The sequence below is a fragment of the Lepus europaeus genome, chromosome 2, assembly GCF_033115175.1.
Source record: "Lepus europaeus isolate LE1 chromosome 2, mLepTim1.pri, whole genome shotgun sequence".
Classification (NCBI taxonomy): domain Eukaryota; kingdom Metazoa; phylum Chordata; class Mammalia; order Lagomorpha; family Leporidae; genus Lepus; species Lepus europaeus.
The window spans coordinates 110306937-110323341 of record NC_084828.1 but is presented as its reverse complement, the minus strand read 5'-3'; the positions used below and the strand labels follow the sequence as shown (position 1 = coordinate 110323341).

Genomic DNA, 16405 nt, shown 5'->3' with positions numbered 1-16405 from the left:
TCATGGTTGTAGTATCAGTCTACTGCAATGCTGCTGAAATGCTGTTACACTGCTCAACCTGTAATTTCAACTTCAAATACTGACATCAGTAGACTCATCTCCACTTTTGAGAAGAAAACAAATTCATATTGAAATTAGGAGCTTGATAGGTAATCTCCCGTCCAATAACCAATATTTAGCTCTCAATTTAAGCCAGGTATTTTCCCAGGTAATGAGTATTTACCTGAACCTCAAATGTTTTTACTGTCTACCAAATTTTGCACATCTAAGCTACTCCATAAATACCTCCATTAAGGGAGAGGAAACGCGGGATGGTAATGAGCCAACAGAGGAGAGAATATAAAAATATAGAAGCTTTCTGATAAAATTAAAAATGAACCTACAAGTAAAAACTAACAGCTTAAAGTTAATTGTGTTTTATTCAAATCAGTATTCTAAAGCAAAACACAAAAGAGTAATGAAAAATGGAAATGGCCATATTTTACTTTTATATACCAAAATTTTGCTAGAAATGATTAGCCTTTCTACCATAAATGTATCATTCTCTTATGTATATGATGATATTTTCCTAGTGAACCTAGCACCAATTACAAAGCACTAAAGGTGCTAAATACATATGTGAATATTTATGAATAAGTGAAGTACTGGGTGAGTGAATAAATGATAAACAATGAACAAAAATACAGTCTGCTACAGAAAAATAGCTGTAAGAGTGATATGTTTCCCTGTGTTCAGCTGTGTGCCATCTTTTCTCTTGGTTATTTCTTTTCCAATGTCCTCTGTTAGTTTCCTATATGTTTATTGTTTCCTATAATAGCACTCAGATTTTCAGTTTTCAATTTTAGTAATTTCTCAGACTTTTAAAAGCTAAAATGTATTTCAATAACCTCTCAATGTTTATGGTTTTGCTCATTCACCATGTAAAAGAAACTATATAGTTGAAATGGGATTACTCACCACAGAAAAGCCCCTTTTCTTTTCCCAGAGGTAGCTCTCAACAAAACTGGGCAGACAAAACTGACTAATCTTGCATCTAGTTGTGACTTCATCCTTCTCTTTAGGAAACAACTAATGTTCTTCTCTCTTCAGTCTGACTTACAAGAACACAGGAAAGAAGAGAAGAGAGAGAAAGATAGGATAGAACTTATTTAGATTTGGAAAACAGGAGCAATGAGAAGTAATGAGGGCCATAAGAGCTACATTTGGGAATAGAAACAAGGAGTTCTCCATGAGGACAATATATAGTATATTTGTATTTCTCTGTATTGTGAGATTCTTCTTCAGGTATCTTCTTTGTAGGTGTATGGTTAATGCATTAACAAAATAATAAAGAACAAAAACTGTTTGGGGGAAACAGCATGATAAAATAGGAATGCATTATCTTCAGAATTTTAGATCACAATTTTCTTAAGCCAGCCACAAAAAAGTATAGTTAACATTATGAAAATAAAAACAAAGTGCCTTAAAGGAGAAAAAAAGCAGAAGCAACTATGCTTCCAGAAACTCAATAGGGAAAAACAAATTTTAAAAACACTTTAAATGCTCCAGGTATACAGAGCTGAAGTTCTCTGAGCTGCTGATTAGGACTGCCTTATGTCTAACAGCTGGAGTCCCAGGAGCATGTACAAAACATACACCAAGGGATGCAGTCAGCCAGCTGGCCTGGCTTCCCTCCCCAGAAACAAGTGCAGTACAGCTCTCAGTACTGGTGCAGACGCTTGCACATGGCTCCCAACTGAACTGTCCAAGTATCCAGTAACTTCTCCAGCTAGAGCCAAAACAGAAACACCCTGCACAAAAACTGACCTCAGTAAGGCTGATGAAAAATAACACTTGCCGTTTAATACTAAAAAATTTAAGTCCCAAATTGGTGTTACAGAAACAGTAAGTGGTCATGTATTTTTGAATGAATCCTATTTTATATGCCTAAGAGAAATTTCATCTAGTATGGTTTCAAAGATCAATAAATACAGAATAAACTGATCTTTGGAAAAGGCAATTCACCAGATCAGGAAGAACTGAAGATAACTTGCAGTTAATTGAAAAATAAGACTTGTTCCTGTAGAGAACTTTTTAATGCACAAAAACCAGAAGACAGTAATTGTTGACTCTGGGAACAGCTCTGGGATGTGGGCATACTGCATACAAGCTCTAACACGACCCACCAGGACAGTTAACAAGATGATACATAAGGAGAAGAGAAAACTTTTAAGATTAAATACAGGTGTCCTGCCTAGAGAGGGAAGGAAGCTTATCTTCAATGAAGAGAAATAAAAGAGATTACAAAATTTACAAGCTGTTCATTCTATGAGAAAAATGTAGGAGTAGACTACTGGAGAAGGGAGAACAGCTCTGAATAACCTCAAAGAGGCTCAGAAGGGAAATTTACAAAGGCCAAAGGAGCAGAAAGAAATGAAGATAAAGCCATTTTCTGATATGAGATTTACTTTATGCTACAGGCATTAATCAGAAAAAAATTCTGAAAAGTGATATAATTGATCGTACAAATAATCTTTGTTATTTGACCTATCAAAGCAGCTTGGAAATACTCCCAGTGCCATCAATAAAGAAAAACAGACTTACATTAAACAGACTCTAAAACAGTACCAAGCAGTTTTAAATTCTAAAAGTAGTCTCCTTTTAGTGATAACAGACAACAAAATTAAGTGTCTAGATGAACTCAATAAAACAATCATCTCCAGTTTAACACTAAGTTGTTTTTATATTTTTTTAAATTCAAATGAAGCAAGAATGAGATGAAGGAGTTAGCCTTCATTCTAATAATAGCCAAGAGTACCCACATAGCAAATAATGCTGGGAAAAAAATCAACCTTTAAGACAAGAAATGAATTGAGAGGAGAAATCAGCAGTATCTATTATTTGTTAATTATGTGAGCCATTACTTTCCTCAGGCTATCAACCAAATCTCCTAAGAAAAAAAGAAATATTTCTCACAAATGAGAAACCAGGCTCACACACAGACCACATGCCCTAGTTGGAAGACTGAGACTACTCCTGAAGATGACAGCACCCAAGTCCAGTCCTAGATGATTAGCAGACTCCAACATTAATTCTCAAGCTGGCTATTCTAGTCTACAAACTGTGTTTCATTATGTATCACAACCACAACCAGTGAAGAATCCCCTTTCTTCAATATATCAGATTGATAGCATATTCTAAGCCCAATGGTCTGGAACTACCTAAGATTTGTTTTCTTATGTAAACACTTAAAAATCTTTACATTAAAAAAAATCTTCTTTTTAAAAAGTTCTACTTTTCTTTAAAAGTGACCATATCTTGGCCGGTGCCGCAGCTCAATAGGCTAATCCTCCGCCTAGCAGCGCCGGCACACCGGGTTCTAGTCCCAGTCAGGGCGCCAGATTCTGTCCCAGTTGCCCCTCTTCCAGGCCAGCTCTCTGCTATGGCCCAGGAGTGCAGTGGAGGATGGCCCAAGTGCTTGGGCCCTGCACCCCATGGGAGACTAGGAAAAGCACCTGGCTCCTGGCTTCGGATCAGTGCGGTGCGCCAGCCGCAGCGGCCATTGGAGGGTGAACCAATGGCAAAGGAAAACCTTTCTCTGTGTCTCTCTCTCACTGTCCACTCTGCCTGTCAAAAAAAAAAAAAAAGTGACCATATCTTGTTCTTTTTTAAAATTTAGCATTTCTAAAACAAGCTATTGATAAAATAAAACTTCATAGAATTTTGTAAATAAGGTAAAATGCGTGACAGATTTTTTTTTTAAAGTCAGTATTTCTAAGTATGTTTTTGTACAATATATTAGTAGTAGGTTCACTTCTAAGACTTTGGTCACCTTCATAGAAAGATTAATTAGAAATAATAGCTAATTAATTAGCTCAATTTCAATAAGCCTGATAGACAAATTTAAATGAGATGTGTCCTGGAAAACTTGTATTAAGAGAAATTATGAGATTCATAATAAATCAAGAGGGAACAAAATTTAATTTTTCATATTCATAAGATCAAAGTGATAAATGATAAGGACTTGCTGATTCTAAAAAATATACTGTATAATACATATAATCAGTGTGAGTCTTATTATGAGCAAAGGTCTAACTGTCTAGTGACAAGTGCCTTGGAGAAAGTGAATATAAGATTATTGTTGCATTAAAGAAAAAAAAGACTTAAGTTGATGGAAAGAGTATCAAAATGAGAGTTACAGAAGGAAAACATAAATAAGAAAGTTGCTCTCCGTATTAGAATGAATGTCATGAATTTCAGCTGTCTACTTGAAAAAATAAAATTTCAGAAGTGCTCTTGATGTTTATTGAAAAGAATCAAAGAATACAGCTTCCTTTAAAAGAGCCAGCTTGATTTTTTTAAAAGAAACCAAAACTTTACCATATTTTAAAATGTTTGATTAGCTTTCAAAAATGTTTTTAAAAAATCAGTCTCTCTTATTTAATTTTAAAAAAGGTAAAATTAGAAAATAAGGAGGAAATAGAATAGAAATACAGAAGAGTGGAAGGGAAGACGTGTCTGATCCAATCTCTCTACTGACCTCTCGAGAGAAATCAGACTGAAGAGAAGAGAGCACCTTTAATATCTTCACCGGCTGAGGACTCACAGCAGAAGCAGGACTAGTCAGTTTTTATCGACTTGGGAGGGTATGAGAAAATACCCAGTTGTGCTGAGGGAATAAGCAAGAGGAAACAGATCACATTTCAATAGCAAATGCCATTTAATTTATACATATACACAGTACTTCTCTAGTCCTTTTGTGCAAAAGGTGTGGATGGACCTAACGACATTGCTGTGTGTGAATGCACGAGAAAACTAGTAAGGCCAAAGTTGTGAATGACATACCAGGCAAAGAATGGATGAAGGCCCAGACATCATCAACTGTCCATATAGATGGCTCTGTTTGTGCAACTGGTAGCAAGTCACTGTTCTCAGGCATTTTCCTAATTCTCACATCCCGAAGCTCACGCTCTCGTTCCCGCTCACTCTGCCTGCGCAGCCGAGTCGTCATGGCAGATGGCACAGAATCTTCATGAGAAGCCAAGTCTTCTTCTGCAGATGGATAAGTAATTGGAAGCTGGAAAATGTAGTACAAGTAAAATACAGCATTGCACTTTCCTTGCGTCTCTGAAAAGGGTATTATACAGTGAAGCAAGTTTTCTACAGACCTGCCTAAGGATATGTTCTCTTGCTGCCCCATCAGGGCCACTTGGACGACGGCCACGATGCCCAAGACTTTGATTATCAGGCTTACGATTCCAACGACTAAGTGCAAATTTTTTAGAACAGCTAACATTGTACCTAAGAAAGTCAAGTAAGAAAAAATATTAAATGATAAATCAAACACCCCATTGAGTATTTAGTTATGGTGGCAAAGTGCAATTGTGAATCAGTAATTAGCAGAGACTTCATGAGGACTGTAATACCTGATAAAGTAAACCACATTTGTTCAATGAATTTGCTTATGCTAGAGGTCAAGAAATGGCCTCTGTGGGGCTGGTATTGTGGTGTAGCAGGTTAAGCTGCTGTTTTGAGACACCAGCACTCCACTTCCAAGTGTTGGTTCAAGTCCTGGCTACTCCACTTCCGATCCAGCTTCTTGCTAATGTGCCTGGAAAGCGGCTGACTCTGGTTCAAGTATTTGAATTCTTGCCACCCACATTAGAGACCCAGGTGGAGTTACTAGCTCCTGGCTTTGGCCTGGTCTAGCCCTGGCTGTTGCAGTCATTTGGAGAGTAAATGATGGATCAAAGATCTCTCACTCCTTTCAAATAAATAAATAAATAAATCTTTTTTTTATTTTTTAAGTGGCCTCTGTGGAATCAGTGCTATGGCTTAGTAGGCTTAGCATCCACTTGTGGTACCAGCATCCCATATAGGTGCTGGTCTGTGTTCCAGCTGCTCCTCTTCTGATCTAGCTCTCTGCTATGGTCTGGGAAGGCAGTGGAGGATGGGCCCAAGTGTAGCCACATGGGAAACTGGAAAAAGCTCCTGTCTCCTAGCTTTAGATCGGCCCAGCTCAGGCTGTTGCAGCGATTTGGGGAGTGAAGCAGCGGATGGGAGACCTTTCTCTCTGCTCTCCCTCCCCCTGTAATTCTACTTCTCAAATAAATAAAATATTTTAAAAAAAAAAAAAAGCGGCCTTTGTGTATACTACAGACTATTCCTCAAGATAATACTGGACACCTATAATAAAGTATAGATATTTTCTCCTGACTGTAGCATGATAGTAGAGATTTTCTTTTTTTATTTCTTTATTTGAAAGGCAGAGGCAGAGAGAAAGAGTTCTACTATCCACTGGTTCACTCCCCAAATGGCCAGCTGCAATGGCAGAAGCCAGGAGCCTGGAGCTTCCTCTGAGTCTCCTACATGGGTGCAGAGGCCCAAGCACTTGGCATTCCAGACACATTAGCAGGGAGCTGGAATAGAAGAGGAGCAGCCGGCACTCGAACCAGTGCCTATATGGGATACTGGCACTGCAGGCGGCATCTTTACCCGCTATGCCACAGTACCGGTCCCCTGATAGAACTTTTTGCAAAATACAGAGGATGACTAATTTTCATAGCAGCAAAAAATAAATAAATAAATAAATAAAAATCCAGGTTCTCCAGGAGGGTGAAAGTTATATTGCAATCATTTAGATGTTTATGCAAATCTATTTTCCTAAGTAATAATTTTTGAAGAGTGAGTAATAAAGAGAGGTTAATTCAGTGCAGGGAGGATCACAAGCAGCCATTAAAAGATTTTTCAAATATTACTGAAATCACAGATTGAAAATGTGAACTCGAGATCTCAAAAATACACAAGGAATTCATTATTGCCATTTAGGAAATTAGAACTACATACTTTTTTAAAAAATGAAGAGACAGAGACAGAGACAGGCAGGCAGGCAAGAGGCAAAGAGAGTTTCCATCTGTTAGTTCACTCTCCAAATGTCCAATGGCCTGGACTGAGCCATATTGAGACCAGGAATCAACAACTCAATCCAGGACTCAACAGCAGAGACCCAACTACTTGAGCCATCAACCTGCTGCCTCCCAGGGTCTACATTGGCAGGAAGGTGGAATTAAGAACTATAGCCAGGAATCAAACCCAGGCACTCTGATATGGATGTGAGCATCTTACCACCAGACCAGATACTCACACTGTCATTCTTTAAAACTGACTGAAATACTTGTATTAATTTTATCAAAATATTTTATTTGATATTTTAAGACAGTTCTTTATAAAGTAATCATATTCCATATAATGGGTTAATTATAACAACAATTTAATTATATAATATATAAATTTATATATATATTTTATTTTTGACAGGCAGAGTGGACAGTGAGAGCGAGAGAGACAGAGAGAAAGGTCTTCCTTTGCCGTTGGTTCACCCTCCAATGGCCACCACAGCTGCCGCACTGTGGCCGGCGCATCTCGCTGATCCGAAGCCAGGAGCCAGGTGCTTCTCCTGGTCTCCCATGGGGTGCAAGGCGCAAGCACCTGGGTCATCCTTCACTGCACTCCCGGGCCATAGCAGAGAGCTGGCCTGGAAGAGGGGCAACCGGGACTAGAACCTGGTGTGCTGGCGCCGCTAGGCAGAGGATTAGTCTGTTGAGCCACAGCGCTGGCCTTAATTATATTATAAATATATTTATATACAATAAATATATAAATTTAATGATTTAATTATAATGCTAAAATAAGGGCTAGCAAATGTGTAAAAGGCCAGACAGTAAATATTTTAGGTTTTGCTGTAGTCACACAAATCCCTAGCACAAGTGCTCAACTCTGCCGCTGTAATTTGAAAGTAGTCATAGAAATACTGAACAAGCATGACTGTACTACAGTATAATTTTTAAAAAAGAAATGTGAATTTCACATCATTATCATGTATCAGAAAATACCATTCTTTTTACATTTTTAAAAATTACATCAAGGGGCCAGTGCTGTGGTGTGTAGTGGGTAAAGCCACTGCCTGCAGTGCCGGCATCCCATATGGGTTCAAGTCCCAGCTGCTCCACTTCTGATCCAGCTCTCTGCCATGGCCTGGGAAAGCAGTAGAAGATGGCCTAAGACGTTGGGCCCCTGCAACCTTGTAGGAGACCCAGAAGACCCAGATTCCTGACTTTGGATTGGCCCAGCTCCAGCCATTGCAGCCATTTGGGAGAGTGAACTAGCAGATGGAAGACTTTCTCTCTGCCTCTGCCTCTCTGTCACTCAGTCTTTCAAATCAATAAATAAATTTTTAAAAAAGACATCAAAACATTTTTATATTCTTAAAAAACTTTATGTTCATTTATTTGAAAGGTAGAGAGACAGAAAGATAGACATCTCCCATCTGCTGGCTCACTGTCCAAATGCCTACAAGAACTGGATCTGGGTAAGGCAGAAGCCAGGAGCTGGGAACACAACCCAGGTCTCCGACTTGGGTAGCAGAGACCCAACTATTTAAACCAATACCTGCTGCCCCTCAGGGACAAATTAGCAGAAAGACTGAATCAGAAGCAGAACAAGGATTCAAACCCAGGCACTGACCGGGATACAGGCATCTTAACCACTACACCAAATGCACAGGCCAAAATACCATATTCTTTTCATTTTTTCCCAACCACCTAAAAATTTAAAAAGCCATCCATAGCTCAGGGGCTATACAAAAAATAAATAAAAGGAAGAACTTGGCCTGGACAAGTATGCCAAACATTCTCTAGAAAAAAGAGGGGAAATTATTACGAAGCAACTTTGTGAAAAGACTAAGAAAAATGCAAGAGGTATTCAAAAATTTCATGGAAAATGCATATTATGAAGAAACTGGTCCCAAACGCTACATTTACAATCCAGCTCCCTAATGTGCCTGGGAAAATAGTAAAAGACGGCCCAAGTACTTGGGCCTCTACCATCCACTTGATACCCAGATGGAGTTCCAGGTTCCTGGCTTTCACCTGACCCAGCCCCAGCTGTAGTGGCCATTTGGGGAGTGAACCAGCAGATGGAAAATAGCTCTCTGCTCTCCTTCTGTTTCTCCACCTTTCAAATAAGCAAACTGGTTGAGGGAGAGAGAGAGGAAAAAGCTATGAATGCATTTCAGGCTTTTTTTGTACCAATATAAACTTTAATTTTCCATGAATGGGCCGGTGCCGTGGCTTAACAGGCTGATCCTCCGCCTTGCGGTGCCGGCACACTGGGTTCTAGTCCCGGTTGGGGCGCCGGATTCTATCCCGGTTGCCCCTCTTCCAGGCCAGCTCTCTGCTATGGCCTGGGAAGGCAGTGGAGGATGGCCCAAGTCCTTGGGCCCTGCACCCGCATGGGAGACCAGGAGAAGCACCTGGCTCCTGGCTTCGGATCAGCGAGATGCGCCGGCCGCAGCGGCCATTGGAGGGTGAACCAACGGCAAAAAAGAAGACCTTTCTCTCTGTCTCTCTCACTATCCACGCTGCCTGTCAAAAAAAAAAATAAATAAGAATAAGTCCCAATCAGTTCTACCACTGATAACTATTCTAGGACAAGTATCCAGATACCAAAATAAACTCTCCCCATCTATGTTTAATGAAAATATCAAGAAGTAGAAATAAGAATGAATAGACTACTTTCCTCCCAAAACAGAAAAGTGTCCTGATGGCCACTTCTTTTTCCTTTAAAATAATTTTAAAAGTTCCTGCTGCCGGCGCCGCGGCTCACTAGGCTAATTCTCTGCCTGTGGCGCCAGCACCCCGAGTTCTAGTCCCAGTCGGGCACCGGATTCTGTCCTGGTTGCTCCTCTTCCAGTCCAGCTCTCTGCTGTGGCCCAGGAAGGCAGTGGAGGATGGCCCAAGTCCTTGGGCTCTGCACCCGCATGGAAGACCAGGAGGAAGCACCTGGCTCCTGGCTTCGGATCGGCACAGCTCCAGCCATTGCGGCCATTTAGGGAGTGAATCAACGGAAGGAGGACCTCTGTCTCTGTGTCCCCCTCTCATTGTCTGTAACTCTCTCAAATAAATAAATAAAATATTTAATAAAAATTTAAAAATTCCTGCTGTGTTTATTATATGCTTACTTCTGGGTTCAGCAGTATACGTTTGTGATTTCCATTTATATCAACTGATAAAACTACTGTACCCATTGAGAACAGAAAAGACGACAGACTAGTTTTGTACTTGATGTGTAGCCCCTAAACATTTTGCTAAGATAGAGAACTAAGCATATAAACATAGAAACACCAGCAGTTCCTTGACCTAATTTACACTTTCCTCCTTCTCATGTTTTCCCTGGGTTAGGGCCCAAACCCCTAGAGACCCACACAAAGTTTAATAATGTGGCAACTGTGCAGTCATCTCTGGGAGGAAAGCTGGTAGTGTTAAATGTCCTGAAATATTGGAAATAGTCAGGAAATTTAAAATATCCTGAAAAGCAACTCTTTTCCCAAGTTTTCAGTTTCTAATCACTTAGAATCAGATAACCACCATTCTTTTTGTGGTATATGCAAACTACAAAATTCAAGGTAAAATATGAGTTACACAATTTGACATTAGGTCTGTGTATCGCATGAAAGAACATTTGAACAGATTGACAAATGAAATAATGAGCTCACTTTTAGAGGAAAATAATTCTATTACTTATTTAACTTGGGTTTTACTAAGTATATTTTGGTGGCATCCATACAAAATAAAATGTTCAAGAAAGAAATTCCCTGGGTAGGAGTAGGCATTTGTTCTAGCTGTTAGGAAGCCAATTAGGATGCATGCATCCAGTATTAGAACATCCCTGACTCTGAAAGTAAATTCCAGCTTCCTGTTAGTGCAGACCTAGGAGGTAGAGATTATGACCAAGTACCTGGGTTCCTGCCATCCACATGGGAGACCTGGATTGGGTTCTTGGCACCCACCCCTGTCTATTGTGAGCATATGGGGCAGCGAACCAGCAGATAAGAAACCTTCCTCCCAAATAAAAACAATTTTTTTTAATTACCAGTATATATACAATTAAGATCTTAAATTTCTTGAGAATAATTTTTGAACAAAGAACAAATTTCAAAATAATTAACCTGTGCATACAATTCAGCTTCAGCAGTAAATATCTACACTAGTACGATGTGTTACTCAGAACCAGAGTAAATTTTTAAAATATGAACTAAACATGGGTAGTCCAAGATCAAAGTAGAGACTAAAATACTTCTTTTGCTATTAATACTATTCACCTATACCAACTACTATTGAAACTATTAACTTAGAAAATACAGGTATTTTGCTATCTGTTAATGTTGACAATGTAGGGAACTTATGGTACAGCTATTCACTTAGAAACCTTAAAAGGAGAGGAAATGGTTCAAACAAATGAAAACACTTTGAAACAAAGTAAAACCAGTATTTCTATACTGATAAAACAATGCTGATTAAATATTGTTTTAATACCTTAAGGATTAGTATTATATAAATTCTATCATTTCAAAGGGGGCATTCTGAGCATTCGTTTCTTCAATAGATGATGCTGTAAAACTGATGAGTGTTATGAATACATAACTTTCAGAGAGCATAATCTAGTAACTAAATACCAAAGTAGCTCCAAATAATGCTTCCTTATATTATTATTCTGTATTATAATCCCTAAGTTTGTTGATAAACTGAGTTTTTTAGTTTTGTTACAGTTAGTTATTGGTTTAACATTTAGAAAATTTAAGAGCAAAGAAATACCTTTTGGCACATGACATAGTGCAGAACCGTTTTGACCGCAAAAATTCATTAGCATATCCCATTTTCCCACAGAATTCACACTTGAGCAACTCACTGTCCATTTCTTCTAATGTCTCTAAAAAAGAAGTAAACAAAGGAAAAAGATACCAAAAATTTAATTGTGCAACATTTTCTCTTAGCCTCTACTTTGCTTGGATACAGCTTGCAGATCAATGGCTCTTTAATTCTGAGTCTGGCAGAGCAAATCAAAAGCCTTCAATGATAACTACCTACCTACCTACACCAATTCCCTCTTGCCTCTGCATCAAATCAGGTGTTTTTTTTTTTTTTCTATGTAAGTACATTTTTTTTTAATTTTAATTTTAATTTTTATTTTTTTTTTGACAGGCAGAGTGGACAGTGAGAGAGAGAGACAGAGAGAAAGGTCTTCCTTTTGCCGTTGGTTCACCCTCCAATGGCCGCCGCGGTTGGCGCCCTGCAGCCGGCGCACCGCGCTGATCCGAAGCCAGGAGCCAGGTGCTTCTCCTGGTCTCCCATGGGGTGCAGGGCCCAAGGACTTGGGCCATCCTCCACTGCACTCCCAGGCCACAGCAGAGAGCTGGCCTGGAAGAGGGGCAACCGGGACAGGATCAGTGCCCCGAGCGGGACTAGAACCCGGTGTGCCGGCGCCACAAGGTGGAGGATTAGCCTAGTGAGCCGCGGCGCCGGCCCTGTGTAAGTACATTTTTAAAAGTTCATTTTGCTAAGAATCCACTGTGTCTAAAATGTGCAACAACTTTATAAATGCTAAGAGAAATGAGGATGAGTAATACTCAACTACTACCCTCCAGGAGAAGACCTTCAAGAAACAGTGCAGCACATGTATTTTGGTCATGGTGCTATGGAGATGCATAGCAGGGAACCCTTCATTCTAACCTAAGAGAATGAGGAAGACTTCAAAATTGTGAAATTTTGATATGCCTGATTTTAGAGGAGCACGTAAAATAACTCTACAGAGTATACAGAGTATACATACTTCATAAAGTTACTGGAAAATTAAATTATACCATAAAAAATAAAAAATAAACTTTACTTTTCAACATAAATTTCATCAAGTTCAACACACTTTTGTAAGCAATAATACCAGCAATTCAGTCCATCCCTAAAGAACTGAGGTTTCTGGGAATTTAGTCATATCAGTGCTGTTGTTTCTACATTAGTAACTGAAGAAAAACAGGTGCCCTTTAAAGATTTAAGATGAGGTACAGGGGCTAGTACGGTGGTGCAGCAGGTTAAGCTGGCTTGTGATACTTGCATCCCATACCAGAGTACCAGTTCGAGTCTCGGCTGCTCTGCTTCTGATCCAGCTCCCTGCTAATGTGGTTTGGGAAGGCATACTGCACAAGTACTTAGGCCCCTGCCACCCATGTGGGAAACCCAGACTGAATTCCTAGCTCCTGTCTTGGGCCTGTCCCAGCCATTGCAGCCATTTGGGGAATGAATCAAAGGATGAAGATCTCTCTCTCTCTTTGAAATAAATAAGTAAGCTTTTTAAAGAAAAAGATTAGGAAACAAAAAAGAAAGACCTAAATGAGGACTGTAAAGTTGATACCTAACGATTTCCCATCAAAACTCTCGCAGAGTTACTAATGTCTGATGCGAGAAATGAGCAGGAACATTACGGTGGAGCAAGTTGTGTCTGATAAAGCTTTCCTGGGAGTTTTTCTACTAAAGGTTTGGCTAACTTTCTCCAAAGTTAGCTCTCATAATAGATGTTATCATTCTTTGGCGCTCAGGAAAGTCAGTAAGTAAAAGGCCTTGACCACTCCAAAAACATTGTTGCCATGACCTGTGCCCTTGCTGGGTCCTCTTTTGCTCTGTCTACACGACTCCTACCTCTTGAGAGCTCTTGCTTTGTAATACTTTATCTTCAGGATAATATTGGTAAAGCCATGTTTCATTTGTAAACTGCTGATTTCTCTGAGACATTGTCCCTATAAACTTTTGTAAAATATCAATGATTTTACCATTCTTCCACGTAAGTCTCACCAATTTGATATTTGTTTTTGCTTCAATTTTAGCAAAATTCATGCTACTCTAATAAGGGCTCTTTTCAATTTGGTTCCTTATCTTTTTAGTTTATCAAAATAGAGCCTGTTAATACATGCTACAAAATAATATCAGTTCATTTTTATGCGAAAAATTTTAAAATCCAAGCATAGTTTTTTTCATAATATACATTTTCCATGAATATTTTGAAGATTCTGCATATAATAACAAATTAAAAAATAGTCCCTTTTAGTTACATATTAAAATGAAAATAATTTAGTCTTTTTTTCAAAAATAATAGTAGTTTCATAATTTCCAACCACTCCCTATTAGACTGTCCTTCTACTCCTATATCCCTAATTTTCTTTTTCTCCCTTTTAATTAATTTATTTGTAAGGCAACTTAGAGGGAGCTGGGGGGGGGTGGGGGTGGGGGTGGGGAAGGAAATCGCCCATCCACTGGTTCACTCCCAAAATGGCTGCAAAGGCCAGGGCTGGGCCAGGCTGAAGCTAAGAGACAGGAGCTTCATTTGGGTCTCCCACGTAGGTGGCAGGGGTCCAAGTACTTGGGCCATCTTTTGCTCCTTTCCAGGCACATTATCAGGGAGTTGGACTGGAAGCAGAGCAGCTGGGACTCAAACTGGCACTCTGATAATAGGATGCAGGCATCGCATGTGTTGGCTTAACCTGCTGCACGACAAAATGCTGACATTCCCTATTAAATTCTTAGCCCCACCATATTTTGCTGATTGCTTGCATCATTCCTTTGCCAAGTCATTATAAAATATGCAACAAAAACATTCAACTAAATAAAACTTCTAGCTATGAGCTCCACATATGCTCTTTCTGTGTTATTTATTTAACAAAGACTGTTCAAATAGCAACTCTGAAATTGAGATGGTATATATTCAGCAAGCTCAGGTACACACATTATCCATTTTACTGCAGAAGCAGATGGCGAAGTAGTAAATCAGTTGAAGGCAGCAAGAACTACTAAAAAAAAAAAAAACACTGTGAAATAATATTTAATGTTGGTAGGACATCTAAATGCATTATCCTGAATAATGAAATCATTAACAAGTGACCATTTTAAGGAAAGTCTCAGGTCTATCTTTAGAAGCAAAAGTCTTTAATTACGAGCAATGAGGAAAATACAGTCTCAAAACAAGTAAAATAAAAATTGCCCCTTCCAAAGCCTAGTGATAGCTTTCACATAGCTGAGACCTCTTCAGAATATCCACTGACCCATGTGAGCTGATACATAACCTCCAAGAGTATTATTTTTACTTTATCATGCAGATAACCTGACCATGAAAAGTCTGTAGGGGACAGAACCACCACTAATACCACTACCATAGCACTGAAGATACACTGTTCCAGGAATAGTAACGTGACAATATACATTATCTGATAACAGGTTAGAATACCTTACAAAGGAGAAGGAAATGTTTTTTGTTGTTCAGAGAGGGGAATTACCAATTATGACTTGAGACTAACAACCTAACAAAAATGGAATGTCAGTTTTATCTCTAATAAACAAGTTAAGGATGTTAACAGATTCAAAAATTTCTTTCTAACGTTCAAGCATATTTTTAACAAATCAGATAATACTCCAAGGCTACTTTTTAAAAAATTTATGAAGAAAACATTGCAAAGCTGAGGCAGGCGAATGGCACAGTGGGTTAAGCTGCTGCTTAGAAGACCTCCATCCCGTATCAGAGTACCTAGGTTTCCAATCCCACTTGGCCAACTTCCTGCTAATGCACACCCTGGGAGGCCGCAAATGATGATGGCTCAAGTATTAGAGACCCCACCAACCAAATGGGAGATTCAGATAGAGTTCCTGGCTCTTTGGCTTTGGCCTGACATGGCCCCACCTGTCGAGGTCATTTGGGAAATAAACCAGTATATAGAAGATCTCTCATTTTCTCTGCCTTAAAAAATAAAATAATAAATTTAAAATATTACAGAGCTGGGGCCAGCATTGTGGCACAGTGGGTAAAACTGCCATCTGCAATGCCAGCATCTGATATGGGTACCAGTTCCAGTACCAGCTGCTCCACTTTGATCCAGCTCCTTGCCAATAGCCTGAGAAAAGAAGCAGAAGATGCTTCCAGTGCTTGGGTCCCTACCATCCACACGGGAGACACAAAAGAAGATTTTGGCTCCCGGCTTCAGCCTTGCCCAGCCCCTGGAGATTGAACAAGTGGATGGAACACCCCTTTCTGTCCCTTCTTTTCTCTCTGTAACTCTGCCTTTCAAATAAATAAATAAATAAATAAATAAATTTTTTTGACAGGTAGAATTGCAGACAGTGAGAGAGACAGACAGAGAGAAAGGTGTTCCTTCCGTTGGTTCACTCCCCAAATGCCTGCAACAGCCGGAGCTACGCCAACCTGAAGCCAGGAGCCAGGTGCTTCCTCCTGGTCTCCCATGCGGGTGCAGGGGCCCGAGCACTTAGGCCATCCTCCATTGCCTTCCCAGGCCACAGCAGAGAGCTGGACTGGAAGAGGAGCAGCTGGGACTAGAACTGGTGCCCACGTGGGATGCTGGTGCTGGAGGCGGAGGATTAACCTAGTGCACCATGGCACCAGACCCAATAAATAAAATTTTTAAAAATGATTTATTTATTTGGAAGGCAGAGTTACAAAGAGGCAGAGGCAGAGAGAGAGAGAGGTCTTCCATCCACTGGTTCACTCCCCAAATGGTCACAAGAGCCGGAGCTGCACTGATCCAAAGTCAGGAGCC

The 16405-nt window shown here is 39.7% G+C and overlaps 1 protein-coding gene across 10 annotated transcripts in view; it reads right to left on the bottom strand.

Moving 5' to 3' along the window:
• The window catches only part of PHC3 (polyhomeotic homolog 3), a 112882-nt gene that overhangs the window by 9628 nt on the left and 86849 nt on the right, over positions 1–16405 (bottom strand). For 7 of the 10 annotated variants that reach the window (XM_062211948.1, XM_062211960.1, XM_062211979.1 and 4 more), the window contains 3 exons: positions 11631–11745; positions 5148–5280; positions 4825–5056 (listed from right to left, as the gene is read on the bottom strand). In XM_062211948.1, coding sequence (XP_062067932.1) covers positions 4825–5056; positions 5148–5280; positions 11631–11745 — 480 coding nt within the window. Of the gene's footprint in view, positions 1–4519; positions 4649–4824; positions 5057–5147; positions 5281–11630; positions 11746–16405 lie in introns of those variants that run through there. The other 3 variants (XR_009868057.1, XM_062211983.1, XM_062211992.1) reach the window with 3 other exon arrangements.